The sequence below is a fragment of the Canis aureus genome, chromosome 16 (assembly GCF_053574225.1).
Source record: "Canis aureus isolate CA01 chromosome 16, VMU_Caureus_v.1.0, whole genome shotgun sequence".
Lineage (NCBI taxonomy): Eukaryota > Metazoa > Chordata > Mammalia > Carnivora > Canidae > Canis > Canis aureus.
In genome coordinates, this window is record NC_135626.1 from 49,605,835 (window position 1) to 49,632,614 (window position 26,780).

At 55.9% G+C, this 26,780-nt stretch overlaps 1 protein-coding gene across 2 annotated transcripts in view; it reads right to left on the reverse strand.

Annotated features, from left to right (window-relative positions):
- Positions 1-1,207: 1,207 nt before the first annotated feature.
- MRC2 (mannose receptor C-type 2) overlaps positions 1,208-26,780 on the reverse strand; it is a 54,348-nt gene continuing 28,775 nt past the window's right edge. The window contains exons 2-30 of one of the 2 annotated variants that reach the window (XM_077853893.1): positions 23,481-23,882; positions 22,609-22,782; positions 22,243-22,407; positions 21,946-22,059; positions 21,438-21,581; positions 18,486-18,674; positions 18,170-18,324; positions 17,146-17,253; positions 14,901-15,016; positions 14,274-14,422; positions 13,474-13,691; positions 12,618-12,760; positions 11,425-11,527; positions 11,024-11,162; positions 10,876-10,911; positions 10,459-10,619; positions 10,293-10,360; positions 9,448-9,548; positions 9,017-9,159; positions 5,764-5,878; positions 5,465-5,628; positions 5,191-5,299; positions 4,471-4,709; positions 4,163-4,331; positions 3,919-4,068; positions 3,502-3,621; positions 3,142-3,321; positions 2,662-2,688; positions 1,208-2,519 (exon numbers count right to left, since the gene is read on the reverse strand). In XM_077853893.1, the coding sequence (XP_077710019.1) occupies positions 2,299-2,519; positions 2,662-2,688; positions 3,142-3,321; positions 3,502-3,621; positions 3,919-4,068; positions 4,163-4,331; positions 4,471-4,709; positions 5,191-5,299; positions 5,465-5,628; positions 5,764-5,878; positions 9,017-9,159; positions 9,448-9,548; positions 10,293-10,360; positions 10,459-10,619; positions 10,876-10,911; positions 11,024-11,162; positions 11,425-11,527; positions 12,618-12,760; positions 13,474-13,691; positions 14,274-14,422; positions 14,901-15,016; positions 17,146-17,253; positions 18,170-18,324; positions 18,486-18,674; positions 21,438-21,581; positions 21,946-22,059; positions 22,243-22,407; positions 22,609-22,782; positions 23,481-23,882 (4,322 nt within the window). In that variant the 3' untranslated portion in view covers positions 1,208-2,298. Of the gene's footprint in view, positions 2,523-2,661; positions 2,689-3,141; positions 3,322-3,501; positions 3,622-3,918; positions 4,069-4,162; positions 4,332-4,470; positions 4,710-5,190; positions 5,300-5,464; positions 5,629-5,763; positions 5,879-9,016; positions 9,160-9,447; positions 9,549-10,292; positions 10,361-10,458; positions 10,620-10,875; positions 10,912-11,023; positions 11,163-11,424; positions 11,528-12,617; positions 12,761-13,473; positions 13,692-14,273; positions 14,423-14,900; positions 15,017-17,145; positions 17,254-18,169; positions 18,325-18,485; positions 18,675-21,437; positions 21,582-21,945; positions 22,060-22,242; positions 22,408-22,608; positions 22,783-23,480; positions 23,883-26,780 lie in introns of both variants that reach the window. The other variant, XM_077853892.1, reaches the window with a different exon arrangement.

Sequence of the window (26,780 nt, forward strand, 5' to 3'; positions counted from 1 at the left end):
GGGCTCCCTGCAGGGAGCTTGCTTCTCCCTCTGCTTGTGTCTCTGCCTCTCTCATGAATAAATAAATAACATCTTTAAATAAATAATAAAAAATAATGAACGAAGTAAAGCTGGTGTGCGACACACGCACAGGTCCAGAATGTGACCACCACCAAGGTCCTGAACCACACCACCAACCTCAAGGGACAGCTGGCTTAGCCCTTCCCTCGGACTTCCTACTAGAAACAGGCCCCGGGGAATCAGGCTCATCCGTGCTCCCCTTCCGTGCCCTCTAGCCAGCCTGGCCTCCTCTGGGACACCCCAAGGACCACCACGGTTGGCCCAGCAACCCCCCCCCCCCCCCCCCCCCCCCCCCCCCCCCGCCTCCACCTGCCTAGGTGTCTGTATCGCTCACTCCCTCACCTCCTTCAGGTTCATCCTACTTCCTCTGACGAGACCCTCCCCACCACCGGGTCCAAACTAACACCCCTCCCCACGGCCTGGTGCCCGCACCCAGCACGACTGGCATCGTTGGCACCCATCGCTTACTAGCAGAGTCCTCTCTGTTGGCTGCTGCGTCTGCAGCTCAAGTGTCCAGAGTGAACAGTCAGGAGGGGCAGTCTTGAGGACCACTGCCTGCCTCCGAGGGGTTTCAAAGCCAGACTCCCCAAGGACACATATGCACTTGTTCACAGCTCGGGGGCAGGTATGACAGCGACCTTGGGAAGATGGTGATGTGGAGCCCCCACCCAGGGCACCTCCAATGCCCCCTGGGAACCACAGCCCCAAATAACAATAGCAGCTGTTTATGGGGCACTTACTGCACGAACTCGGAGGTGTGGGGCTAACTGCTTGGCACAGGGGATCTCATTTAATCCTCAAATAGCCGTAGAGCAACCCCAGGGAGCGCGTCCCGGCCTCCCATCTCACACACGTTGAACTCAGGTGAGCTAAGTGGCCAGAGCCCTCACAGCCATCTGGTGGCTCCCGTGCTGTCACCCACACACACCCTCTGGGGCACAGAGGACATAGCGAGCAGGCCCCAAAGGGCAAGAGCCCAGGAGAGGAGACAAGAGTGCAGGTGTCCCCATGAGGCCCAGAGACAGAAGCAAAATGGTAGACCGCAGAAGCACGCACGACTGGAACTCCAAACATGACATTTACCTCTGAGATGGTGCAAGGAACAAGGCTGACAAGAGAACAAAGCAGAAACCCTTCTCTCTCAAGCTTCTTAAAGGTGTTTTATTGGTTTGCTTTTCTTTTTTTCTTTTTTCCCTCACAATAATGGCACATTAAAAAAAATTAAGAACTACAAAAAAAGGACCATGTGTTTGAGTCCGTGTTCACATTGTCCCAAGCCGTAGCACAGGGACTGGCTGGCCACCCCAGCCTGGGCCCCTCCGGAGCTGGGGCACTGTTCCTTTGGGCCCCACTAGAGGGCGGTCTCCTGCTTCCAAACCTCCCCCCCCTCCCCCCCCCAGGACTCTGACAACCCCCTCCTCTCTCTCTTCCAACCAGAGCCAGGAGCTGGAAACGTGAGGGTACTTACTATGGTCCCCACAGGGGACTCTTTAGGGACAGAGCCCTCCCCCAACCAGCAGGAGATGACACCTCAGCCCGGTCACCCCCTGGGGGTCAGGGTGTTTCTCCTGGTCCTGTCTCCAGCACAGCTGACACCCCAATGGGGCTCTCGTTCTCAGGCCCAGCCCAGGCCCCTCCTCCACGTCCCATGGACCACCCCAGCAGGCACAGGAGTGACATGCTTGGCCCCCTCAGCTGACACCCACCATGAGCAACAGGGCTCCCCAAACCTTGGGGCCCTGGCTCAGAAGGACGGGCTGCATGAGAAGCAGGGAGACGGAATGGGGGTGGGAGGGCTCAGAGCCAAGGCTGCCAGGAAGGAGAGAAGCAACAGAGGCTAGCTGAGGGCCCAGGGGAGGGTCCTCAGGCTCTGCAATGAGAAAGGGGGTCCTGGGGCATGGGTCAGCAGGCCTGGGCAGGGGGGCCTGGGGAGAAAGGAGCAGAAAGAGGCTCCTGTCCTGCTTCTGGTCACCGTGGGGGCACAGGCCCAGGTGACAAGACCTTAGCCCCCCGCCCCAAAAGGGAAACACCACGTTGCACTCAGCCAGGTCTCAGCCCAGCCCTCATATGGGAGGGAGGCTCCCAGCAGCCACGCCCTGATCAGCCCCAGTTCCCAAGAGCGGCTCCCAAAGGTCCCCCTCCATAGGCCACCTGGACTGGTACCTGGTGGGGGGCCCGGCTGACCCAGGGCCCAGCCTCCCCATTCCTCCTGTGCCCACCCTGCCCACGCCCTTGGCTCTACTCCTGCTGCTCATTCATTTCCATGTCAGACACCAGAATGTTCTTCTCCGTGGCCTCGCCGGGGCCAGAGGCACTGCGGCTGTACCGGGCGCCCTCGAAGGTCCCGCGCTCCACGCTCTGTCGCCGCCGGTAGAGGATCAAGGCTGCGGTCAGCAGGGCCAGGAGCAGCAGCACCGCCATCAGCACCACCACCAGGGCCGCTGGGTTCTCTGGGAGCGCTGCTGCAGCAAGCCCACCGCTCAGGGTGAGGCCGAGCCCAGCCCCGCCACTCCCACCCGCACCTCCACCCATGCCCCCCAATGTCCCCACGTGCTGGGCGAAGTGGGGAGAGGGCTTGTCTCAGCCCAGGCCTGGACTCACCTGATGGAGAGAAGCTGCTCTCCTCGGCTGCAAGGAAGAGGGAGGGACCAGTTAGTAAGTGAAGCAGTAACAGTAAAAATAAGCAAACACATATAGAGCACTTCTTGAGTGCCCAGCACTTTATTAGCTCATTTGATCTTGTGGGTACTGTCATCATCCTCATTTTACATAGGAAGAAACTGAGGCCACAGACTCTAAGGAACTTGCCGGGGGTCACAGAGTTGGTAAGTGGTTTGGCCAGGGCTTGAACCCCATCTGTGCCCTTAACCGCTACAAAATGATGGGTTTGCTGTCTCATCTGGAAATTTGTAGGAAGGGCCAGTCCCTCCTACAGACCAATTTATCCCAGGGGAGGGTCCTGGCGGCCCGGGCCTGTCCGGTCCTGCCCTCCAGTCCACCTCGTCACTGGCCCCCGGCCCAGGCCCCGTGCCAGCTGAGCGGGGGTGGCAGGAGGCTGCGCTGTGCCTGCCAGGCACCCACCTCGGGGGAGCTTGCAGACAACGCCCATGGTAATGTTGGTGCAGGCGCCTGGGCGCCAAAGCCCACTGCTGCTCTGGATCCAGTAACAGCTATTGTGGCTCAGCATGCTGGGGCCCAGGCCGGGGGGTCCCCAGTTGGAGTAGTTCACAGCTGTGTTGTCCTGCCAGACGAGGGTGCCTCCTGTGGGAGACAAGGTGCTGAGGGGGCGCGGGGAGAGGCGCAGGTGGGAGAGCAGGTCTGTTCTAGAACCAATCCTCACCTCCCCCCAAGTCCTCACACCCACCGAGCCCTGGTGGAAGGCATCCTCCCCACATCTTAAGGCTTCACCCTCCCACCTGATGCCACACCCAGGGCACCCACCTTTAGGGTTGAAGTTCATACCCAGCCAGGCCCCCCGACTCTGGCCCTCAGAGCTCTGCAGGTGCTCCCAGACAAACACGTTCTCCATCTCATCCAGGATAGACAGGACCGCCCCGCCCGCTGGACACAAGGGGGACCCGCATCAGGACACACAGTGGTCTCCCTGGGGGAGCAGAGACACCCCCCACCCCAGAGAGGCCCCAGCCCTCTTCTCCAGCAGCCTGAGTGGCACGGGTTATCTACGGGTAATGTCACACGTGGTCTCTGTGCACTGGAAACTGATGGGGCACGTATGTGGGAGCACTGCCTACAGGCAGAGTGTGGCACAGGGACTGCACCCATGGAGCCTGTAGGTGTCCACGGTAGGGGCCACCACCTGAAACGACCCCCCATGGGCTCTAGCCGGCCCTGGCCCACCTCTCTGGCAGCGCTGCAGCGCCTCCTTGTGGCCCAGCAGCAGCTCCATGTGGAAGGAGTAGCAGTGCTCCCGGAAGGGAATCCATGCAGAGTCAGCCAGCCCTTGGGGACAGCTGCCATGGTAGCTTATTCTTCGGGGAGGAGGGGGCCCTGTGGGGGTGCAGGATTGAGCAGATGGCCCAGGGTACTCCCCGGGACAGCCCACGCCTTGCCGACCGCCCCGCCCCGGCAGCTGGGCGCTCACCACCGTTCACGCCACAGACAGCCCCCTGCAACTTGGTGTCGCAGCTGGCGGTGCGCCAGGCCCCGTCCACATCCACGTAGGCACAGCCCCCCGGCTGCTGGGGCTCGCCGTCCTGCCAGCTCACGTAGCTCAGCGGCTCCTCCGAGACCCAGGAGTACCGCCGGGAGCCCTGGGCACGAGGGGGCCGTCAGGGTGGGAGGGTGGGGGACAGAGGCAGGCGAGGTAAGGCCAGGAGTTGGGGGGAGACAGGGAGGGAAATCAAGGGAGCGGTGCCGGCCCTGGCGCCGGGCCGACTGTGGGGGGCCCACCTCCTCGCTAGTCAGACCGATCCAGAGTGGGGTGCGCAGCCCTCGGGCGGCCTGTGTGAGGAAGGCCTGGGTGTAGGGGTCGGGCACGTGTGCCAGGCTGGCGTTGCGGCTCTCACACAGCAGGAGGGCGTCGTGCCAGCGCAGAGGCTTCTGCAGCAGCCGGAAGGTGCCGTTGAGGTAGGAGAGCTCGGTACCCGGGGCTGGGGGTGACGCGGCTGGGGACGGGCTCAGGGAAGGGTCTGGAGGGAAGGGGGCAGGGCTCAGGCCAGGCCCGCCCTCACCCCATTCCCAGGCATGAAGTGGGGGAGGCCAGAGAGCAGGCCCAGACTGATGGAAGTGTCAGCCACTGTGACGAATAATACCTTCTTGCCTGTAAGCTGAGGGGCTCGCTGGAGCCATGACCCACTCGGACCCCACGGGCCCGGGAGAACACACAGGAGCCGCAGGGGCCTCAGAGGCACAAATGCAGGTTCCCCGACACCAGGCCTGCTCAGTGTCCAGCTGCACCTGCTCGGTCCTCCAGACCCCCAAACCTTCTGAGAGCCCCAGGGCTCACTGCCTTTTCCTCTGACTGGGGCCTGGTCTTTCTGCCTCTCTGCGTCCTAAGCAGATACTAGATTCTGGGAGTGACGTCAGGGACCACGTTTCGTCATTCCTCCAGGCACGGCCCACAGCATCTGGCCCAGTGCTGACATCCCCGAGGTCACTGGAGACCCATACCTGTGCCCTTTTGGCAGATGAAGCCGTGCGTCTCCTCTGTGCAGCTCCGATCATCCCAGCGGCCAGTGAAGTGAGCGGAGGGGCTGTGCAGGACCACCGCACAGCTGGTCTGGGGGGAGGGGGCTGCTCAGAGGAGCCCGGGCAGCTCTCCCCTTGTGTCACTGCCCCCCCCACGCCCCGAGGCTGCATTCCCAGCAAAGAGGCTGGAAGAGGGGGACCATGGGAGTGAAGGCAAGTGCTGCAGGTCAGGGGGGCAAGGAGGGGGCTTCCTCACCGGTATGTTACCACTGGGAGCAGGGCTAGGGCCAGAGGGCTCCCCAGGTGCCCAGTTGGTATACAGCAGAGGTTCCTGCTCCACCCACTGGAAGTCCCTCTGAGAGGCATGGAGGCCAATCCAAAGGTCAAAGGTCACATTGGGCAGGCTGGCTGTGATGAATGCTACAGTCCCCCAGAAGAGAGAGTTATGAGCAACAGGGCAGCCAGCCCCTTGCTCGTTCTGGTCTAGCCATTTTGACGGGGGGGGGGGGCACTGTGTCAGAGGATTACTGGGGCCTTCCCATGGGCTGGCCCTACCTTGCTCTAAGGGGTTTGCAATGGTGACCAGTTGGGCCTCTTGCTGTTCACAGGAGAACTGTGCCTCTGACCACTTCACCCGGTCCTGGGGGTCCTGGCCCTGGATTCGGAAACACTGGGGCGGAGGGAGAGGCGTGATGTCCACCTCCACCACCCTGTCCCACAAACCCAGAAACTCTGCTGTGTAGAACTCAGCAGTAGGCCCTGTGAGGCTTCGAGGGCTGTGAGAATAACAGAACAGAACCAGGACATCTGGGGCTCCTTGAGCAAGGCTCTGGCACCCTCTCAGCCTGACACAGCACAGTCACGTACGCTTGCCTATGCCTGGCGGGAGGTGGGGGGGTTGTAAGTGGCAGGACGTCTTTGGGCCACCAAAGACTCTACTACCTATGACAACAGCACCTGGGCCATGCATGGGGACAAGGGCTGCCTCGATTTTAGCTCAACACCTTCCCGCATGTTGCCTGAAATCTGTTATTTTTTTTCCTTTGAACTTAATGTTCATCTGTACGACACTCTCATCTTCTCTTCTGAATGATCTTTGTGAGGCAGCAGCTCTATGGGAAATCTCTCAAGTGAAGGCTCTGAAAATGAATGATTTCCAGTGATTTTCTCCTCAGTCTGATGAGGGAGAAAGGAAGGAAGGAAGCTTTGGAGTCACAAAGGGGGCCAGGGGACATGGGCAGGTCAGACTCCAGATCTGATATAAACTTTCCGTAAAATGGGAACATAAAAATATCTGTCTTTTGGGGTCATTTTAAGAGTTAAAGAGAACAGTGCACAACATGATAGCAAGTGCTTCAGAAGTGAAAGCTCTTAGTAAGAGCATGAGTTCTAGCATTAGCTTACCGATGCAAACGTCAGATTTGGGGCTGAACACTATAAACACAGAAATGATGCAAGAGTCTGAGGGAAGGTTTATCACAAAGCACATGCATTTGATTTCACAGAAGTAGTTCAGAGATATTCTGAGGCCTCTTTTAAACAATCAGTGAAATTAGTCATAAAATTAGCAGCAGCAAGGTCACATCAGTATCAGCAAGTGTCAGCAGCTAAAGAGAGGAAGTATCAGCTCAATTCAGCAACACTCGGGGTCTCCCCACCATGTGCAAGTGTATTAAGTGGCATGTCAGAGGCCAGTGGCCCTACCCTACAGGAGTTTGAAGCTGGGGGAGGGGAGGCAGGCTCTCACTCTCTCCTCCCACATCCAGATGCTACGGGGCTGTGGCAGGGGGTAGAGAACTCACGAAGCAAGGTGTCTGGGGCAAGGCAGTGAAAGGGCAAACGGCCCCGCACAGTTCAGAGGCTTTTGCCACGGGAGTAACCGGTATCTTTACAATGATGCCGACACACATGAAGAAAGAGACTAATTACATACATACAATACATTCTGTTTTATATCAGGTGGAAGAAGCCAGGAGAATAAGTTTCTGGAAAAAAAGCAATGTAATGATATGAGGAAATGCTGAAAATGTAATACTGACAAAGAAAGGCTGGATACAAAAACGTGTTACGTAGTATGATCTCAATTACATGGAAAAAGGAAGGAAGCAGAGTAATAAATATTAATAGTGGCTATTTCTGGAAAGGCTGAGTTTTATTTTCGTTCTTTCTGTTTTTTCCCCAAGTTTTTAATATTGCACATGTTTTTTTTCTTCTTTTTTTAAGGTAGGAAAGGTATAATATTCGCTTGAATATTCTGAAGACAGTAAGAGCTCTATGACACTAAGAGGCTGGCTGCACTCCAATGCAGGACAAAGATTTATGGATTATATGATCTAGCGTTAACTAATCTAATCCTCACAATCCGGCTAAATGGTTTTTACAACGTCCGCAAAGAAAGCACGGATTGAAGCTCATACTTGAGATGCCAGCACCAACAAGAAGATAGTGCTCCTCTCTTCCTGGGACAAGCTCTTGTGAGCCACTATCTAAGAACAGTGAAGATCTAACCAGGTCTGACTAATCAGCCCATGAGTACAAAACTAACCACTTTTGGAAAGAAACTCACACTCTAGAAGGAACATTCTGCAAACATGTTTAGAAACATATGGCTCCTGATTACCGTTACTGCCTCCAACTTTCTGCCTCCAACTTTCTTGTCCGCACACTCAAAACCCTTGGGAAAAGAATTTCCTGAATGTTTCAAAAAATCTGCCAAAGACTTGTTCTTAAACCATCTTAATTGGGTCTCCTGATTAGTTTATGAGGCAGGTTAAAGATTTTATTTATTTATTTGGCAGAGAGAGAGAGAGAGAGAGAGAGAGCCTGCACACAAGCTGGGGGAGCAACAGAGGGAGAAGGAGAAGCAGGCTCCCCACTGAGCAGGGAGCCCAATGTGGGGCTCGATCTCAGGACCCTGAGATCATGACCTAAGCTGAAGGCAGACGCTTAACTGACTGAGCCATCCAGGAGCCCCGACAGTTTAATTTAAAATGCAGAGATGTACTAGCCGATTTTTAAACAAAAACCTTTGTCTAATTGGTACAAGGACTGAAAAACAAAGAAAGCCCAGTTGATGATGGATGAACTTTTCCATTTTGATATATTTGCCTTTGTGAGGCAACTTTCCTCTACAATAACCATTAAACCCATGTTTTAAAATAATTCAAACTTCAAACAAGACCTGTGAAGTCTCCAATCAGAAAGTGTCAGGCTGGGATTTTTTAAAATAATGAAATATATGCAATTACCTGGCTCTTATTAAAATTATTTAAATGTGAATAATTCTTATAATTGATAATTTCTGAGGACTTTCCTCATTCCACTAAGAAAGAAAAATTTAAAAAAAGAAAGAAAAATTTTTTAAACTTAAAAATATTCCTTTTCAATCTTTAGCGCATATTCTTTTGCTCTTGCGCATAGTTTACTATGTGCAACATTCGCTACATTAGTATGGAAGTAAATATGTATTTCTTTACACACACATACCTGATGTAGACACACATATTTCGTATGTTTAATATCGTGTTTTACTAGTAGGGGATTCATTATCAAAATGTTTGGCGACCACTGATCTAGACAACTCACCAACCTATGTGGACACCCTCATTACCTGGTGGATTAGAAGGGGCTACTATACAGAGTTATTTTTCAGGAGTCTGGCCCAGGCACTGGGGCCAAGTAGGAGAGAGGTCAATGGGTATAGGCAAGAGGCCATGACTCTAATGTTGCCAGAGGGCCAGGACTCCTAAAGCTCAGCCCTCTCATGTTCACATCGCCTCCCCTGAATCCCTTAGGTGGCCCCCCCTACCTTGTTAAGGAACTGGTTCCAGCCAGAGGGGCAGCCCCCCAGGGCCGTGGGCGGCAGGTCTGGGGGCTGTGGCTCTCCAGTGCTGTTGCTGCGCTTGCAGATGTAGGGCAAGGCTGTCAGGCACCTCTGATCCCCCCAGTCCTCTGTGGAAAGAGGAGGGCAGTCACTCTAGCACGGGGCAGGGCTGGCAGCACCCTTGCCTCATGCCCTAAGAAGAGGACACAGGGGTCAGGTGCCCGTGTCTGGCTCTGAACTCCAGTCCTCTGTGGCTGCTGGATCAGGGGCACAGGCCCCCTCTCTGGGTCTAGCCCCCCTGGGGTTGTGGGAACAAAGAGATTGAGAAGAGACTGATGGGCCTGCTCACCTCCCTTCCCCCAACATCAACCCTCTGCTCAGCTTCTGCACCCTCCCTGCCCCGCCCTCGCCCTCACCTCTGCTGGCGGTCATGTACACACACTTCTTATCCTTGCCAATAGGCCGAGGTTTACCAGGTGCCCAGGAGATGAAGTTTATAATGGAACCATCTGTCCACCTGCAATGACACCGAGCAGAGAAGGCTCCAGCATTGTCCCTGGGCCCAACCTCCCTTGGATGCAGCAATGAAGGCCACCAAGATGGGGGCAGGGAAGGGCCCAAGTCCAGGGGTTCAGTGGCTGCAGGCTGAGAGTGAGGCTACTGAGCTCAGGGTAGCTGGGGACCTAAAGACCTGGTGCCTCCACGTAAGGTGCAGCCCTCCATGGGCACTCATTTGCTAACTGGAAAAGTCCAAGAATCCTAGAACAGAGGTGCAAGGGCAGCAGTGTGCTCAGATAAACATGTGCTCCTGATCCTTCCTGCCTCAAGCCCCCTCATGCATGGTAGGTGGGTATTGAATACAAAGAGGCCCCTCTGGACATCGTATGTTCTTGCCCGTGTCCTGAGGGGGTCTTATTCATGGGTGGCCCCAGCATAATATGAGCTGCGATTATTTGGTGCCCAATTACGTGCTGGATGCTGGATGAAGTCCTATGCTAAGGACTTCACATACCTTATTTCTAATCCTCAGAGCAATCTTACCAGGCAGGCCTCATTAAGCTCATTTTTGGATGAGAAAATCAAGGCCCACAAAGGTTAAGTCATTTGATCAAGGCCACACAGCCAGGGAGGAACAGAGCTGGATTCAAATCCAGGTCTATCTGTCTCTGTGGGCAGCCTCCCTAGCTCCCATCTGGGGGTGGTGCCCGGAGCTCCCGGCACGGGCTCCCTCCCACACCTGCTGACCCTGGAAGGCTCCTACCTGAAACGCCCATCACTCTCTGCAGTGTGCAGGCCAATCCACCAGTGCTGCTCTTGGCCCCCGGAGAACTGGGGAAACCGGTCAGGCAGATAAGGGTTGGCAGGGCCTAGCCTCCCCGGGCCTGCCCTCCCACTGCCCGTAGGCCCATGCTCACTGGTGTGCTCACCTTCTGCAGGTTGTGCCCCAGGAAGTCCAGCTCCGCCTGGCTGTGCACGGAGGCCAGCTCGGCCTGGAACCACGTGCAGATGCGCTGCGCCTGAGCCCACGTGGAGTGGTGCTCGAAGAACTTGTATTCGGTGTCCTGGAAACGCAGCCACTCCCGCCGGCCTGCGGGGGGGCAGTGTGAGCGTGGGACTGGAGGCCAGCAGGGGTTGCCAGCGCCTAGGGCCCCCCCACCCCGCAGACACCGCTCTAAGCCCAGGCTTGTCCCTGCTTGGAGACGGGTTCCAGGCGCCACGATTCCTCTTCTCTGGGCTCGAATCCCTAACTCCTTTCATTCCATCCCGCCAGGCCCGGCCCCAGAGGTGACGCCCCTCACCCTCTCCCGACCACCAAGGGGAGCACCGTGGGCCGGGGGCCTTACCTTGTGGGCTGACGTCGGGCTCCCGCACGTCTGTGCCTACGGGGACAACAGGGACAGCGATGCTGCAGGGAAGGGAGACCCTCCCCTGGACTCCCGGCCCCACCGCCCTGCGCCCCCTCCCCCGCTCCCCAGCACCATCCCACCCAACCTCGAGGGATCTTGCAGATCCAGTCCAGCTGCGTCTCGCACTGCATGGCCACCCACTGCAGGGAGGCCAGGTCGAGCACAGCACAGCCCCGGATGTCGTCGTCGTCGTGCCGGCTCCGGTCGAAGTTGTGGTAAGAGAACTGGAGGCGGGAGTGGGAGAAGGTTGTCGGCACGAGGCGCAGGCCTCCGCGTCCCCAGAACAGACGTATAAAAGGCCTGACAGGCGCTAGGAACCCCCACCCCGGGCTGGGCGCCCCGCCCCGCCCCGCCCCTCTTTCCCTAACCGGCCTGCTCAGGCCGCAGACTGCCCACCGCCAGGCTCTGCCCCGCCCCTAAGACCACGCCCACCACGGCCCCGCCCACCCCTGACCGCCCCTGACCGCCCCCTCCAGGCGGGCTCACCCCCAAGCCATCGCTCCAGCGCCAGCTCTGCCCGGCTCCGGGGTCTCGACGGTTCAGGCCGATCCAGAACCAGTTCTGCTCGTGGATCTCCGGCTCTGATTCACTTCAGCACAACCCAGGGGAGGGGACAATAGAGATGGGGATGAGAGGGGCAGGAGCCCCTTGCAGGTGACCTGGGCAGTCCTGAGGTCCTGGGGCCTCACCATCCGGGCTTCACACTCACCAGCAAGACACTGTTGGGGCCACCTTTATGGGTTCTCTCCCCAGAGAGAACTGACCTAGCTGGACCAGGCGCCCAGCTCACTGGGGCTGGGGAGGGCTGACCTGGCTCCCTTCCCTGGCTTCCCTTTGGGTGGGGTTTGCTCTGCCAGCAAGACTCTGTAGGCTTTCACTTCAGGGAGTTTAGTAAGTCACTGGAGTTGGAGCATAGACCTGGGGCTCTGGAATCAGATAAAAGTAGATTCCAGTGTTGGTTCACCCATGGAGCAGCTCCCTGACCCCGGGGAAATAACCCAACCTCTCTATCAGCCCACATGGGTCCAGGATAATGTCTACTTCTTAGGGCTGAAGAAAAGACCGAAAGAGGATTAAATGTTTAGTGCAGAATCTGAGACATGGTAAGAGGCCATCAATGAGAACTATAATTACTAGTCAAATAACGTAATCTTAATGTTTGCTGGAAAGACATGTCCCTGGAACTAAGATCTTGGGAAGCCTGAATCCATTCGGATGTTTCCCACTGCTAAGGGATTATAGGTGCTGTGTATCATAGGATGCCCACAGGACAGACATGGGGTCTGTAGCTTTTCTCCTCCTGTCTCTCAGGAAAAGTTATTTATTGAAGAGAGTGAGGTGTTATGGGACGGTGTCGGGGGTGGGGGGGAAGCTCAACTTGGATCTACTTGCAGAAGATTTTACCATGGACAAGGAGGGCTGGGGAGGGCAGTTACTTTCGTAAAAGTCTGTGAGTCTGCAGGGGACACTGCTGGCTCCCTGACACTGGTGAGCAACAGAGTCTCCAACCAGGGCTGCCTGAAGGACAGGGCGATCCTAGCATTAGCTGCGGATACACAGGTCATTCTGAGCCCTCAGACAGGCCTCACTGGAGGCGCCTTCACCCTGTCCTCTGCCCTGTGTCCAGCAAAACCAAGAACCACACAGGTGCATGCAAGCCACTGCCCCAGGCTCAGTACCCGAAGATCTTGTTGAGCATGTTGGCTACAAAGTGTTCCTCTTCATAGCTGGCTAGGCTCAGCAGCTGGGCCCCCAACTCTTGGCAGGCCCCCTGGGCCTGCACCCAGGTCTTCTTATCCTGCAGCCGCTCAGAGCTGAATACCTACAGGAACAAAGTCCAGGTGTCCAAGCTGTCCCTACTGGTCCACCTGGCCTCCTATGACAGCAGTAGGGAGGAGGCTGGGGCCTCACTGGACAGGAATGCAGGCTAGCTAAGACAATCCTGCTCGTCAGAGAATGAACCTCAGGGGAGGGGAGCCAGTATCGCCCGCTCCTAGAGAACACCCCCTGCCCAAATCCCGGAACCAGTCCAAGACCTGGGTTTTTATCCCAGGGAGCCACTGTTTGCTGTGGGCAAGTCCCTCCCCCTTCCTGGGCTCAATTTCCTCATGTAATAAAAGACCTTGGACTATAAGGATGGCTCCCAAACCCAGCAGAGTTTAAAAATCAGAGGACCAGGCCCTACTCCAACCTAAAGAATCCCAGTCTCCATAATGGCAGCCTGGAATTTATTTTATCAAGCTGCCCAGGTGATTGTGAAAGGCAACCAGCCCAGGCCCAACATTTGGGAACCTCTGAAATCAATTCTCTCCCTTGTCTTTTTTTTCTCAATTCCTCACCTTCATCAAGCACCTACTATGTACCAGACCTGCAATTTCACTGACAAGAGCGTCATCGGAGATTACCTCCGTCTGTGGTCCATGATGGGGAGATAGTGGCCCTGGAACCCTGGATCATGGCTGGGCCCCACTGGGGCTGCCCTTGACCCTGGCTTTGCTTGTTTTTCTCCCTCCTCCCACACCAGCGGCTACCTACCTTATAGCAGTGCCGGAGTTTGGGGTCTGACCCCCAACCTTGGGGACAGGAGCCGGTGAGGCTGGGTGTGGGATCTGGCCCAGGCAGTTCCGGTGTCACTGGTGTGCCCAGGCTCTGCCGGCAGATGTAGCGAGCCCGGAATGCCGTGCAGTTCTTCACCTCCCACAGCCCCATGGCGCTGCCTGTGGCCAGGGCCACACAGCCCCCACGGCTATACCCTGGAGGAGGGAGCAGAGACCCGCTTGCTGAGGACTCCTGGGCCGGCCCTCCCCCACATCCCCACAGCACACCTCCCCGGCCTCGGCCCCCTGCACTGGTGACCAGCTTGCTGGGCTCTGCAGGGCCCGGAAGGGAATGGAGGCAGTCCTAGCCCTGTGCTTACTCCTGGGAGATCTTCTGGCAAGTTGCTTAACCTCTCTGAGGCTGTTTTATCCTCAGTCTCATCAGGTTATTGAAAAGGCTAAAAGAGACAGTGAGTGTGAAATGGCAACAATTCTGATGGCCAGCGCTTGCACTACTCTAAGCACTTCAGGTCTATTTATCCAGTTCAACCTCACGTCAGCCCTATGAGCAAAGTACCGTTATCCTTGTTTGGCATAAGGGAAACTGAGGCTCAAAGATGCGCCAGTTGGTTTGGTCCCAGAGCCTGGGCTCCTAATCACTTGCCCACACTGTACCAATGATCAGTTTCCTGGGAGGCCCTGGGAGTTGGTCCTGAGCAGCAGGCCCATACGGCCTCCTGGCTTTCCCAAGGAAAGTCAGAGAAGGGGTTGAGCAGGTGCCACAGAGGAGGGGCTCACCGGGCTGGTCCCGGTTCCAGTGGGTGTACATGACCTCATCCCCACTGAGCCAGCGGAAGGAGCCGGTGCTATTGAGGTCCTGCAGGGCAGTCCAGAAGTACTCGCCATCCCAGTTGTAGATGAGGCTGCTGACAAAAGCCTGCTCAAACCTGTGGGAGAGAAGCTGGTCAGGCAGGGAGCTCCCACCACCCCTTACCCCTCAGTCCCTGAACCACAGGCCAGATGCCCTGCCCCAGGAACTTCAGTGTTATACCCGGTAACTTGCTTAGGGCAAGTGGGGGCCCATGGAGACCCTGCAGCTGACACACAGCAACTGACCTTCCCCCCTACTGCCTGCACCTCTGTGCCTGGCTGAGAAGAAAGTAGAGAGAAACAGACACAGCCCAGCCCTCTCTTGGGCAGGCAGCCCACACCTACACCTGTTTGTGCCCCTGTCCAGGCCCTGCCCCACAACGGGGTCACTAAATAACAGGAGTCATTCTTGTGATGATATTTGAAAAATTCTTATGATGACATTAGCCATTTGAGGCTCCAAGGACTTAGTCCCTGTGCGCTTGATGGCAAATGCCACCCTGTTTGGGCCAGGATAGGAATGAGGGCTGGTCTGGGCACATGCCCGTCCTGTACCTGTTGGTGATCGTGACCAGTTGGGAACCGTGATCGGTACACAGGCGCCGGGCCTCACTGTAGGTTACTTGGTCCTCCCCCAGCCAGTAGCAGGATGGGCTGTGCCATGTCCAACCCTGGCTCGAGAGATGGGCAGAAGAGGGATGTCTGCGGGGAGGACTCTCCTCCCTCACCCATAAATCCTGGGTGGGGAGTGCCAGCAGTGGCATCACTGAGCGTGCCACAGGATTGGGCACAGGACAGAGGGGACTGGTTTGACGCCAGGGACAGCTCTTCCCGTGCTGTGTTCTGCACCTCATCAGCCTCACACTCCCCTCCCTACCGTTACCCACAACTGTCAGACTGGAGGGTGAGCATGGCTCAAGGGTGGCTGATCTGCCGGTGGGTTGGTGAAAAAAGATGAGTGGCCCACTGGACTCCTCTCTAGGCATTTAAACCAAGAGTCACAGTGGGAAAATTGCCAGTTGGCTAAGAAACAGAGCTGAAGGGGATCCCTGGGTGGCGCAGCGGTTTGGCGCCTGCCTTTGGCCCAGGGCGCGATCCTGGAGACCCGGGATCGAATCCCACATCGGGCTCCCGGTGCATGGAGCCTGCTTCTCCCTCTGCCTGTGTCTCTGCCTCTCTCTCTCTCACTGTGTGCCTATCATAAATAAAATTAAAAAAAAATTAAAAAAAAAAAAAGAAAAAGAAACAGAGCTGAAAAGCTGGGAGGGCTGCCAGGATGCAGAGGGCCCAGGTAATCCTTGGGTCCTGGAAAAGGTAGAGTAAGTGGAGGGTGCACCTACCCTGGGGTGGGGGGACAGGCCCTCAGTGAGAAGCAGTGAAGCTTTGGAAGAGACCACTGCTCCTGAGGGGCTGGCTCTCTACCATCGGACCCCCACGAGACCAAGCAAGCCTTTACCCAAGGGAGACTCCTCTCCCCTTGGGCCACCCTGAGCTCTCTGCTGCTGCCTTTCAAAAGAGGAACTGAGGCTCAGATAAATTAAGTGATTGGATTTCATACACAGATAGTACAAGGTGGAGCCTGGACTCGAACCCGCACCGCAAAGGCTTTGCCTGTCCTCACCACAGCCCTGCTCCTCCTGAGACACCAGGTGCCAGGGCCTTCCTCTCCAGGAGCCCTTGAAATGGGAAGCCTTAGGGTAGACTCAAGGTTAGGAGAGAGACAGCCCCGTGGGCAGGAGCCAGAGCAAAAGAGAAGGTGGGGGACGGGGAACACCTTGGGGTAGACGGTGGGACTGTGGGAAGATCTCGGCTCTCCCAGGGCATTAACTGGGGCTGCACAACACTGCACACACAGGTCGGGTGGCCCGGATGCTCAGAGAAGCTAGTCACTCCTCCTCCCCTGCCACCACCTCACCCCGAGCCAGGTCAGAGCCCCTGGGCCAGTCCCTGACCCTGCCAGCCTCCTGGATGCTTCAGCAGGGTCCCTGTCTGCTCTCTCTCCTCCCCACTGTGGGTACATGCCTGTTGTTTCAGGCCCCTCCCCCTGGGGCAGAGCTTGGAGTTCACAGGAGGCAGGGTGCGGTGAAGGGCTTAATCCAAAGGAGAACAGAATGAGAAGCCAAACTGACAGGTACAGGCTGGCAGGAGCGTGGCCTTGGCAGCTGGAGCCATCAGGGGCCAAAGCACCATGAAGTGTCTTTTTTGAGTAACCTCCCCATATTCACCCACACCGCTCACCCCCCTGCTTGGCTGGGGGCCAGGTGGTGGGAGGCCGGGGAGGGCCTGGAGGAGGACACCGGCACCACCTACCCACACCCTCAGTCACACACTCACTGGCCCACTAACCCAGTCAGTCTTCATCCCCTCCCTCCCTCACACCTGGAAGCCCCTGGGGCTAGGGACACAGCAAGGCGACACCAGGATGGCCTCATTGTCCGGGGGGAGACAGACAAGCACACACTCTATCAGACGGCAAGGGGTGCCAGCAGAGGTGGCCAAGCAGGACTGGGGTGCACCCTGGCAGCCTCACTCAGGTGATGACTCGGGGGCCTGCCCCCCCACCTCCTGTTCCCTGCTGCCTCTGGGAAGTAGCTTCTTCATGGAGAGGGGCCCCACCCCACCTCATCCACTATCACCCTTTTCTGGAACGGAGCAGTTTGGAGAGCAGGAAGAAGGGACAAGCCAAGCAAGGGAGGAGGCCACGGGAGGCTGCAGGTCTCCATCTGCCTCCTCCCTCCCCTGGGAACTCCTCTGGTTGCCCCCCCACCACCACCAGGAGCAGCTCCAGAAGCACCCTCACCTTCCGGCAGCCGTGGTCCTCCTCGGCCGCCCCCTGGCTCAGCTGGCCTGCCTTCTTGCAGATGGATGGCAAGGACTGGTTACAGGGGCTATCGTTCCAACGACCTTCCTAGGGACACAGGATGAGGGAGAGTCTCAGCCCTCCCTCCCCCAAACCCCTTGAAGGTGAAGCTGATTTTCAGAATTGCCCCTGCGTCCACTTGCTTGACCTCTCTGTGTTCCAAGGCTGTCCTGTGTTCCCCGGCTCCTGGCCAGCAGTTTGTCTGCCTTTGGCTCCATCCAGAGGGCAGAGGTGTTTGCAGCCCAGGCCCCAGGAGGATGCCTGGCACGTGGCAGACACTCAACAAATAACTGTTTATAAATTTTTAAATAGCATCCCTCATGCCAGATGGCTCTGTCTCCATAGTCCTGGCACCATGTGCAGTATGTCACAGCAGAATGTCTTATCTGTCCCCGGAGTCAGTATCCTCTTTCTCGGACTTTGTCTTTTTAAAGGATCTCTTAGGTCCGCTCGAAGGCCTCCGCTAACTCCTTCATCTCCCCACATTGCATCAGAACCAAAGCCATGGCAGAGTCACCACCCCATCATTTTTTGAGGAGACAGGACCCTGGGCTGGGTAGGGCTGGCACCGAGCGGCCAAGGGAATGTGTCCATAAAATGCGGCTTCTGATGCCACCTGCCGGCGGGGAAGAGCAGCTGGCAGACCAAGATGGCGCCAGGCAGCGTCCTCAGGCTGCATGAGAATTAACCCCTCTAATCCCCCCAAAGACTCTCTGAGGTTGGCACTGTTAGTGTTCCATTGACAGATGAGGAAACAGAGGCACAGAGAGGTTAAGTAACTTGCCCAAGGTGACTCAGCCAGTCGGGGGCAGGAGGATTCGAACACTTCATGTGGAAGAGAAGGGGTTGATGGAGAAGTGGGGGTTTCTGAGAGGCAACAGGGTGGTGGTGTGGAGGTAGGAGCTGACAGTAGCGCTCCTTTAGTCTGGGTTGCACCAGAAGGCTGGGGAGAGGGGGTTCTCACCGGCCCCCAGATGGTGACACAGTCCTCCAGGCTGTCCCGGAAGTTGTTGGGCTCAAAAGGGTGCCAGTGGGTGAAGCTCACAAGGCTCCCATCAGACCACTCAAAATTCATCTGCAGTTTCAAATCGTTGAGGCCAATCCACAGCTCCTCCACCTCTGGGATGCAGCAGGAGAGAGGAGAGAGAGGACGGGGAGGGGTCAGCCTCGGCCACCGGCAACGGACAAAGAGACAGTCCCAGGACCTCTTGGCCAGGACAGGATGGGCACTGAGGAGGCCCTGCCCTCTGCCCCGGGAGTGTGGACGAGCAGTCCCTCACCTTGCTTGATCTGCTTGGTGATGAACTCCAGCTCTGCCATGCTGTGGATGCTGAGCAGGTCACCCCCGCCCCGCAGACATGCCTTCTTGGACTCCTGCCAGCTGCGCTTCTCGGCCTGCAAGCGGTAGCAGTGGCCCTGGAAGGGCTGCCAGCTGGGCTCACACTCCACCTTCACATTGGCCCATACATCTGCAGAGACCCACAAGGTGCCGTTCAGGGACCAAGCCACCCAGCCAGGGTGCTCAGACCCGCTGAGTGTCAACACAGACAGGGCCCTGAAGTCACCTCCTTCCCAAACCCGTCTCAGATCAGCCCTGGCCACCAGAACAGCTCTCAATGCTGAGTGATGCAAAAAAGACAAAGCCCTCCAGGGAGCCTGTTGGTCCAGATGGTGGTGGCGGATTTCACCCCAGATAGGATAACCCCTCCAGCTGGGGCTTTCAGAAACAGACGGGTGGGGACTCAGGTCAGGCCAGCCCTGGGAGCCTCAGCTTCCTCCTCTGTAAATGGAGTTTCCTACTATAGTGCAAACTTAGCTTATGTCCACCTTGCTTAATAAATGAAACTACTGTCACTACCTCAAATAGTACATATGGAGTGTGGACTTCATGCTGACCCTGGCAGTCCAGGATGAAGGGATGGGGAAGTGGGGCCCACCAGGCTAGTGGCCCAGGAAGTCATGGCTGATTGGAAGAAATCCCCTAGTGGGTATTTCTCCTCTTGCTCCTTCCTCTACCTGGGGCTCCACCCAGGGTTGAGAAACCAACCAGTAACAAGCTCTTCCTCACTCCCACTTCTACTCATTTCAGGTTCACTTTCTAGGATTGGAGTCCCAGAGCAGTTGAAGCAAACAAGCCCTCACCTGGGCCCTGGCAAGAGAAAACAAGACTTCACTAAACCACCCACAATGTCAGGCTTGGGCAAGATTCCGCCGGCCAGGTGGGAAAGCATGTGCCCACTCGAAGCATCACCCTAGACTGACTCTGGGATCCACTCCATTCCCAGAGATGCTCCAGGGTCTAACATGCTGTTTCTCGGAGGCCCAGCAAAGTGGGGAGAGCTGAGCCTGGGCCCACTCACTCCTGGGCTCAGACTTGTTAATCATCTCAGCCTCCAATCTAAGACCCGAGGCAGCTGCCACAGACAGAACCCAGCTCAGACCCGAGGGGGCCTTCTTGGGCTGTTGGGAGGAGGGAAGCTCAGGAAATGTGGATGTGTTGGGAGCACAATGATGCATGACTTTGGAATGACATGCCTTGTGGGATGAGACCCCAAACGCAGAATGCATCCAAGAATTAGCTCAGAGTGGGATGGAAGAGGCATTTCATGGCCACAGACATATCTGTGGGTCCATGAGGCCCCACAGGAGACTTCTCCCCTGGCCATACTGGGAAGATCCACGGACAGAGGACTTGGGGAGGGGTCAGGCCCAAAGGAGGCCAGATAGGCTAGGCCTGCCCAAAGTGGGGCCCTCCCTCCTTCACAAAGCAACTTCTGAGATGACCTAGAATTGATGCCTGCCGCAGGCTCCCTCCAGCTAGAAGTAAAGTGCCCTAGGTCTGAGGCACCAGCGCTTTCAGCCTTTGCTTCTGACCCCTTAGGGGAGAAGAGAAAGCAGTGGCCAGCTGACAGCCCTTTGGCAATACTTTAGTGGTCAGAAGCAGAAGTCTTGCTCAGTAAGCTCTTTACTTTCTGTGAGCCTGTGATTTTTTTCTGGGTTTGATGTTTTTTTCTTGTAAAAAGAATTCCCTCTTCATTCCCACGGCTACCAGATTACGGTAGTAGCTCTTCCAACCTATAGATAAACATCCTCTGACATGGATGGACATGATCCTTTGGGGCCAGGCCAGATCTCCACCCTTACAATAGCCCTGCAAGTGGTTGGAGTTTATTTGTGATTTGCACTCAGAGCACTATGGAGCTCCAACCGCCGCCAAAGGCCCAGAGAGCTATCTCCATGAATCACAGATGTGAGCAAAGCACTCCCTGGCTTAAGAACCTGCAGAGGCTCCCCACCCAAACTGGAACCAGCAGCCAAGAGCCTGCAGGGATTGGCTGTGACCTACCTTTCAGAACTATTCTTTCTTTTTCTTTTTCTTTTTTTTTTTTTTTTAAGATTTATTTATTCATCAGAGAGAGACAGAGACACAGGCAGAGGGAAAAGTAGGCTCCATGCAAAGAGCCGGACTTGGGACTCGATCCCGGGTCCCCAGGATCAGGCCCTGGGCTGAAGGCGGGGCTAAACCACTGAGCCACCAGGGCTGCCCTCAACTAGTCTCTTTAGCACCATGCTAAGCCAGTGCACCCCAGCTGCACCTGCACATGTATTGCCTGAGGATCTTATGAAATGCAGGTGGGGGCTGGAGGTGGAGGCTGAGATTCTACATTTATAACCAGCTCCCAGGGGATGCTATGCTGCTCTTCCAAAAACCACACTTTAAGTAATTAGAGTCTATACTCCAACTGGACTGCAGTACTCACCAAACTTGAAGCTGCTGTCTGTGTCTAGGCCTGTACACCTTCGCACATGCAGTTCCCTCTGCCAGGAATGCCCTTCCCTCACAGCTCTTTATGCCTTTTTAAACTTACAGTCAACTTGAAAGGTCCAAATCAACTGTCACTTCCACGCAGCAACCCATCTTAACTCCCAGGAGCTTAAGCGGCTTCTTCTCTAGGCATTTCATCTCTAAATTTATTACACATATTTTTATAATGGTACATAACTCAGGATACTCTAATTGTGTGTTGAGAGGTCTGTCACCCTCTGGCGGAGTGTGACTGCCACAAGGACAGTGCCAAGTGCCGGCATTTAGCACAGTTCTTGACGAAGGTTCTCGCAAAGAATTAATAGCGCATTCCAATTGTTTCTCAGCACAGGCGGGATCAGAGTCCCCGACGGGCCCCCCCGCCCCGCCCCGCCCCGCCCCGCGCAGGCCCCGCCCCTAGGCTCACCGGGCGGCGGCCGCTCGGCGGTGGCGTTGGGCTTCTTCTTGCACACGTAGGGCAGCGCGATGCTGCAGTCGCGGTTCTGCCAGCCGCCCGAGGACTCCGTGCGGATCACCCCGCAGTTCTCCTCGCTCGGGTTGTCCGGCTGATCTGTGGGGAGGGCAGGGCGCCGGCACCCCAGGAGAGGGAAACTCACAGCCCGGCCCCTGGGCGCTCCTCGGGGCCTCCCGCTGCCTCCTCCCTGAGCCCACGGGGTCCCAACCTCTGCGCCCAGCGCGGGCTCAGGCCCGGGGCCGCCTCCCCGGCCAGGCCTGCAACCCAGCCCGCGCCCCGCGCCCCGCGGAGAGGGCGTCGGGGCCTCGGTCCCACGGGAGCACTGCATGAGGCAGGGGCAGTCCAGGAGGGGGTGGAAATCTGCCCCGCCGCCCCCCCCCCCCCACGGCCTGGAGCAGGAATAAGGCCAAACGCCTCTGCAGCCCCCAGGCCGCCCCGCGCCCCGAACCCCCCGCCTCACCACTCTCCCAGTTGAGGTACTTCAGGGGCGAGTTGTCGGACCACTGCCAGCCTCCGCTGGTGTCCAGGTCATTAAGGCCAATCCACAGCGTGGAGCTGTAGCCGGTGAGGAGCCCTGACAGCAGGACAGACGCGGGAAGGCGGGGATCGCCCCCCCCCCGCCCTCCTCACTCTGTGCCCCCTCCAGGTGGCCTCCCCTCCCCACCAGCAGAAAGGGCTCAGGGCCCTCCAAAGATGGGGCCCGGGTCTCCGGGTCCCCGCAGAGCCCCCCCCCCCCCCGCACTGCCCGCCGCCGCACCGTTGATGTAGGTCTGCTCGTGGATCTCCGTGATGCTCAGCAGGTCTGCCCCCTGCTGCTCGCAGCTGGCCCAGGCCTCCCTCCACGACAGGGTGGACTGGAAGTTAAACTGGTAGCAGCTGTCCGTCAGCTGGTCCTTGTCCCAGAAGGTCTCACAGTCATTACCTGCCACCGCGACAGTGCCAGGTGGGTCCCACACACAGGCCCCTCAAGGAGGGCAGAGACACGCCCTCACACACGTGCTGCTCCGGCTATACTGAGGGGCCTCCCATCACCCCAGTCCTGAGCTTCTTCCACCTGCCCTGAGGCCCCTCGGGGCCCGCCCCCAGGAGCCGCCCTGGCCCACCCCCTCCACCCTGCTCTCACTCTTGATTGGACAGAAGCCCCAGCGCTCGTCCTTGCCGTAGTCCTGGGTGGTGGCACACCACAGGTGCCCGTCTTCACGGCCTGTGCTGGTGCAGCTATGGAACCACTGGTTATCGTACTTGAAGGGGATGGTGCATGGCTTCCCGTGGGAGTTCCCCTGGATGGTGTAGACCTCTGCAGGAAGGGAGCCAGGCCCTTGGCATCTGGACCCCAGAGGCTGCCCACCTCCCCCAGCCCTCTCGGAAAACCCCCTCTCCCAGGGAGCCAAGGCCGGGGCGCTGATGCTACAGCCCAAGTGCTGCTTATGGCTTTCAGGCTCCCTCTGGCACTAGGTCAACGCAGGAGCCTGGGAGTAGGTCTTGCTGGCCATCTCACAGGGCCAGGAAGGGGTTCTCCTGATGTCCCTAATGCTGTCCCCTCCCCCCACAAGCTCCGGCTCAGAGATCAGGACGTCTTACAGGAAAAGGCCCCACCCCCCAGTGCAGAGCTGTCCACCAGAAAAGGCCCCGCACCAGGTAACTCTGGTTCCCGGTCACCCCTGCAAAATCGGGATCCAGACACCTATGGGAGTTAGGCTTGGGTCTCCCCTGGAGAGTGGGCCTGGAAGGGAATTTTCATTTAATTTTACGTTACACACTTTTGTACTGTTTGAGGTCTTTACAAGTATGTATTAATTTTGTAATTTCTTGAAAATAAATGCTTTGAAGTGAATTTTCTTAATTATTCCAAAATGTTTCCCACTGCAGTTAAAGATATGGCTCTGCCAAAGGTCCGCAGAGGCCAAAGGCCCTGTCACTCCTGCATCTCACAGGAGTGAGATGGCTCCAGTCCTCCTGACACCCCTCTCCCCTTCCCTGCAAGAAGCCTCTCACCATAGTAGGGCCTCGCACACAGATCCTCATCGCTGCCATAGATGCGCCACTGGCCGCTGCGGGTCTGGTCACCACGCTCGAGGCCACCAGCCTTGGACGAGTTGCCAGTGCGACCCCCCAGGAGCAGGGACAGCTGGTCACCCAGTGTGCGACAGTGCCAGCGGAGATTCAGTGCCTCCCGGTCACACTCGTACATGCCCAGGGATGCTGTGGTGTTGGTACCCGGCCAGCCTGTGCCCAGGCACTGCATGGTGCCCAGGTTGAAGAGCCGATTCCGGGAGACCCACTTCCAGCGCTGGGCAGGAAGACTGGCATTGCAGGATGAGGAGACTCTGACTTGCCCCCCCTGGGCCTCCAGGCAGCCCTGCAGTCCATGGCTGAAGATGACGAAGACATTGGGCTCTGGAAGGGAAGGCAGGACATGAAGCCATCACAGGGGTTCTCTGGGCTGGGCTGGCTCTTTTTTCTTTTTTTTTTTTAAGATTATTTATTTATTTATTTATTTATTCATGAGAGAGAGAGAGGCAGAGACACAGGCAGAGGAAGAAGTAGGCTCCATGCTAGGAGCCTGACTTGGGACTTGATCCCAGGTCCCCAAGATCACACCCCAGGCTGCAGATGGCGCTAAACTGCTGCGCCACTGGGGCTGCCCTCTGGGCTGGCTCTTAATGGCCAGTGCCACCTTCAGACGCTGCCCCTGAGGCTGGCGCTGCCCCTGAGGCTGGCACTGCCCCTGAGCCTGGCGCCAGGTTGCAAACCTTCTCTCAGATGTTAAATCACCCAGTCCTCACCCCCAGCCCTCTGAGGGCCCCCAGCCCTTCCTGTCCTCACATGAGGCAGAGCCCGCATGACCAGTCCCTGCTCTAGCCCCATGCTCAACCTGGAGGCAGGACTTGGCTCTCTGTCCTGCCTTCAAAAGCCAACCCAACTCCACATATCAGGTAGGGTACTGTAGGCTTTTCCAAAGATCTTCTGAGGGGCAGTGGAGGCACTGATGTCACACAGCACATTACAATTTTATCCCAATCTCCACGACCTTGTGTGGCTTTCCCAGCAAAGTTCCTCTCTGACCTGGCATAATTTGTCTTGTTCTTCCCCTTTGCCCATCAGCTTCACTGGCTCCTTCCTTTCCTGACTTCTAGAATCTTCCTAACACCACCATCCCTCATATTCAACCATTCACACCTCCCAGAACCATTGCACACCTTCCTTTGTACGCAGTATTTAGCTCTAGATAGGGGATCCCCCAGCCCTGCATTGCGTCACCCCCCATCTCACTGTGCAGACCCTTCTAGGCAAGGCACTGGAATCCAGCCTGTGCCCAAGCACGCTGACTATACGGATTAAGAAATCAAGACTTCAATGTATGGAAAGTAGATAGTGGTTGCTTGGGGCTGGGCTGGGGGTAATGGGAATGGGAAGTGACTGCACAGGAGTGCATGGTTTCTTTTGGGGTGATGAAAATATTCTAAAGTTAGATTGTCATGATAGCTGCCAAATTCTGTGACTATAGTAAAACCCAATCAATTGTATGTTTTATTTTTTTAAAGATTTTATTTATTCATTCATGAGAGACACAGAAAGAGGTAGAGACACAGGCAGAAGGAGAAGCAGGCTCGATGTGGTACTCAATCCCGATGTGGGACTCGATGTAGGGAGCCCGATATGGGACTGGACTCTAGGATCACACCCTGAGCCAAAGGCAGACACTCAACTGCTGAGCCACCCAGGCATCCCTCAATTGTATGTTTTAAATGGATGAGTTATTTAATATATGAATTATATCTCAGTAAAGCTGAGAGAGAGAGAGAGAGAGAGGGAGGGAGAGAGTGGGAGGGATAAAAAAGAGAAACGTGGTTTAGAGAAGTGACCTGCTCACAGTGTCACACAGTCAGGAAGCAGACCCAGGCCTGACACCCATGTTTCACCACCTTCTACTTATTCCCAGGCTGCCACTGAAGTACACAACCCACACATATAGGACATCCCTGTCACCAAGGAATTATTGCATCCATTAGCCACTAGCCTCTCAGGATAATTTCCATGTCTTAAAGGCATGAATCTGACCGCTACGGTTCAAAACCCAGCTCTACCCCTTAATGTGTGATTCACACAAGTTGCATTTCCTCGCCGTGACTCAGTTTCCCCATCAGACTATTGTAAAGGCTAAGTGAGAGAATGCATGTCAAGTGTTTGGAGCAGGGTGTGACACGTGGTAAGAGCACTGTAAATTACTGTTGTTGCCATTACAGTGGTTACTCTTCCATGTTATTACAGGTAGAGAAATTGACTAAGGGAATGAAATGATTTGACAAGTCATGAGGCTGTTTGGAGATGGAGCTGAAATTTGGCCCCGGTCTTCTGAGTCCAAACTCCAAGCTCTTTCTATTCCACCATGGCCTTATCATCCCTCTTCAAGCCACTCTCTATGGCCCATCAGGATGCTTTTTGAAAGATGTAAATTAAGTTCCAAAATTTTTAAAAATGATATTGGAATGTTGAAGGTCATAAAGGAAACAGTGATGAATTCAGTGACATTATAGTTTTTTCCATGGCAAAAAATACCAAAAGCAAAGCCAGAATTCCAATAGCAATAATATGTATAACTTATTGGTGGCAAATAGTTTATTCCCTAATATAAAAAGAGCTTCTATAAAAACATAATGAACTATGAGGAAAATATCAACAACATATTAAAAAAAGATACATATGCACAGCTAAAAAATGAAATGCAATTGGCTCATAAATATTTGAAATGGGCTCACTCACAGTAAGAGAAAGAAATACAAACATCAAATAACTCTCTTATCAAATAAGTCCTGCTTAAAGTCCTTCAAAGGCAATTCATCACTCTTCAAATAAAATTCAAACTTCTTACCATGAACACAAGATCCTGCATAGTCTGGTCCTGCCTACCAGTCTGATCCTGGATCACACTATTCCCCTTTGCTCAAGTCACATTGCCCTCCTTGCCCTTCCTTGAACAGGCTTGGTACTTCCTTCTTTTCTTCTTGAAGATTTTATTTTTAGAGATGCCTGAGTGGCTGAGTGGTTGAGCATCTGCCTTAGGCTCAGGGTATGATTCTGGAGTCCCCAGATTGAGACCCACATCTTGCGCTCCCTACATGGAGCCTGCTTCTCCCTCTGCCTATGTCTTTGCCTCTCTCTCTGTGTCTCTCATGAATAAATAAATAAAAATAAAATAAAAAATATTTATTTTTAAAGTCATCTCTGTATCTAATGTGGGGCTCCAGCTCACAACCCTGAGTCTAAGAGTCACAAGCTTCAGACTGAGCCAGC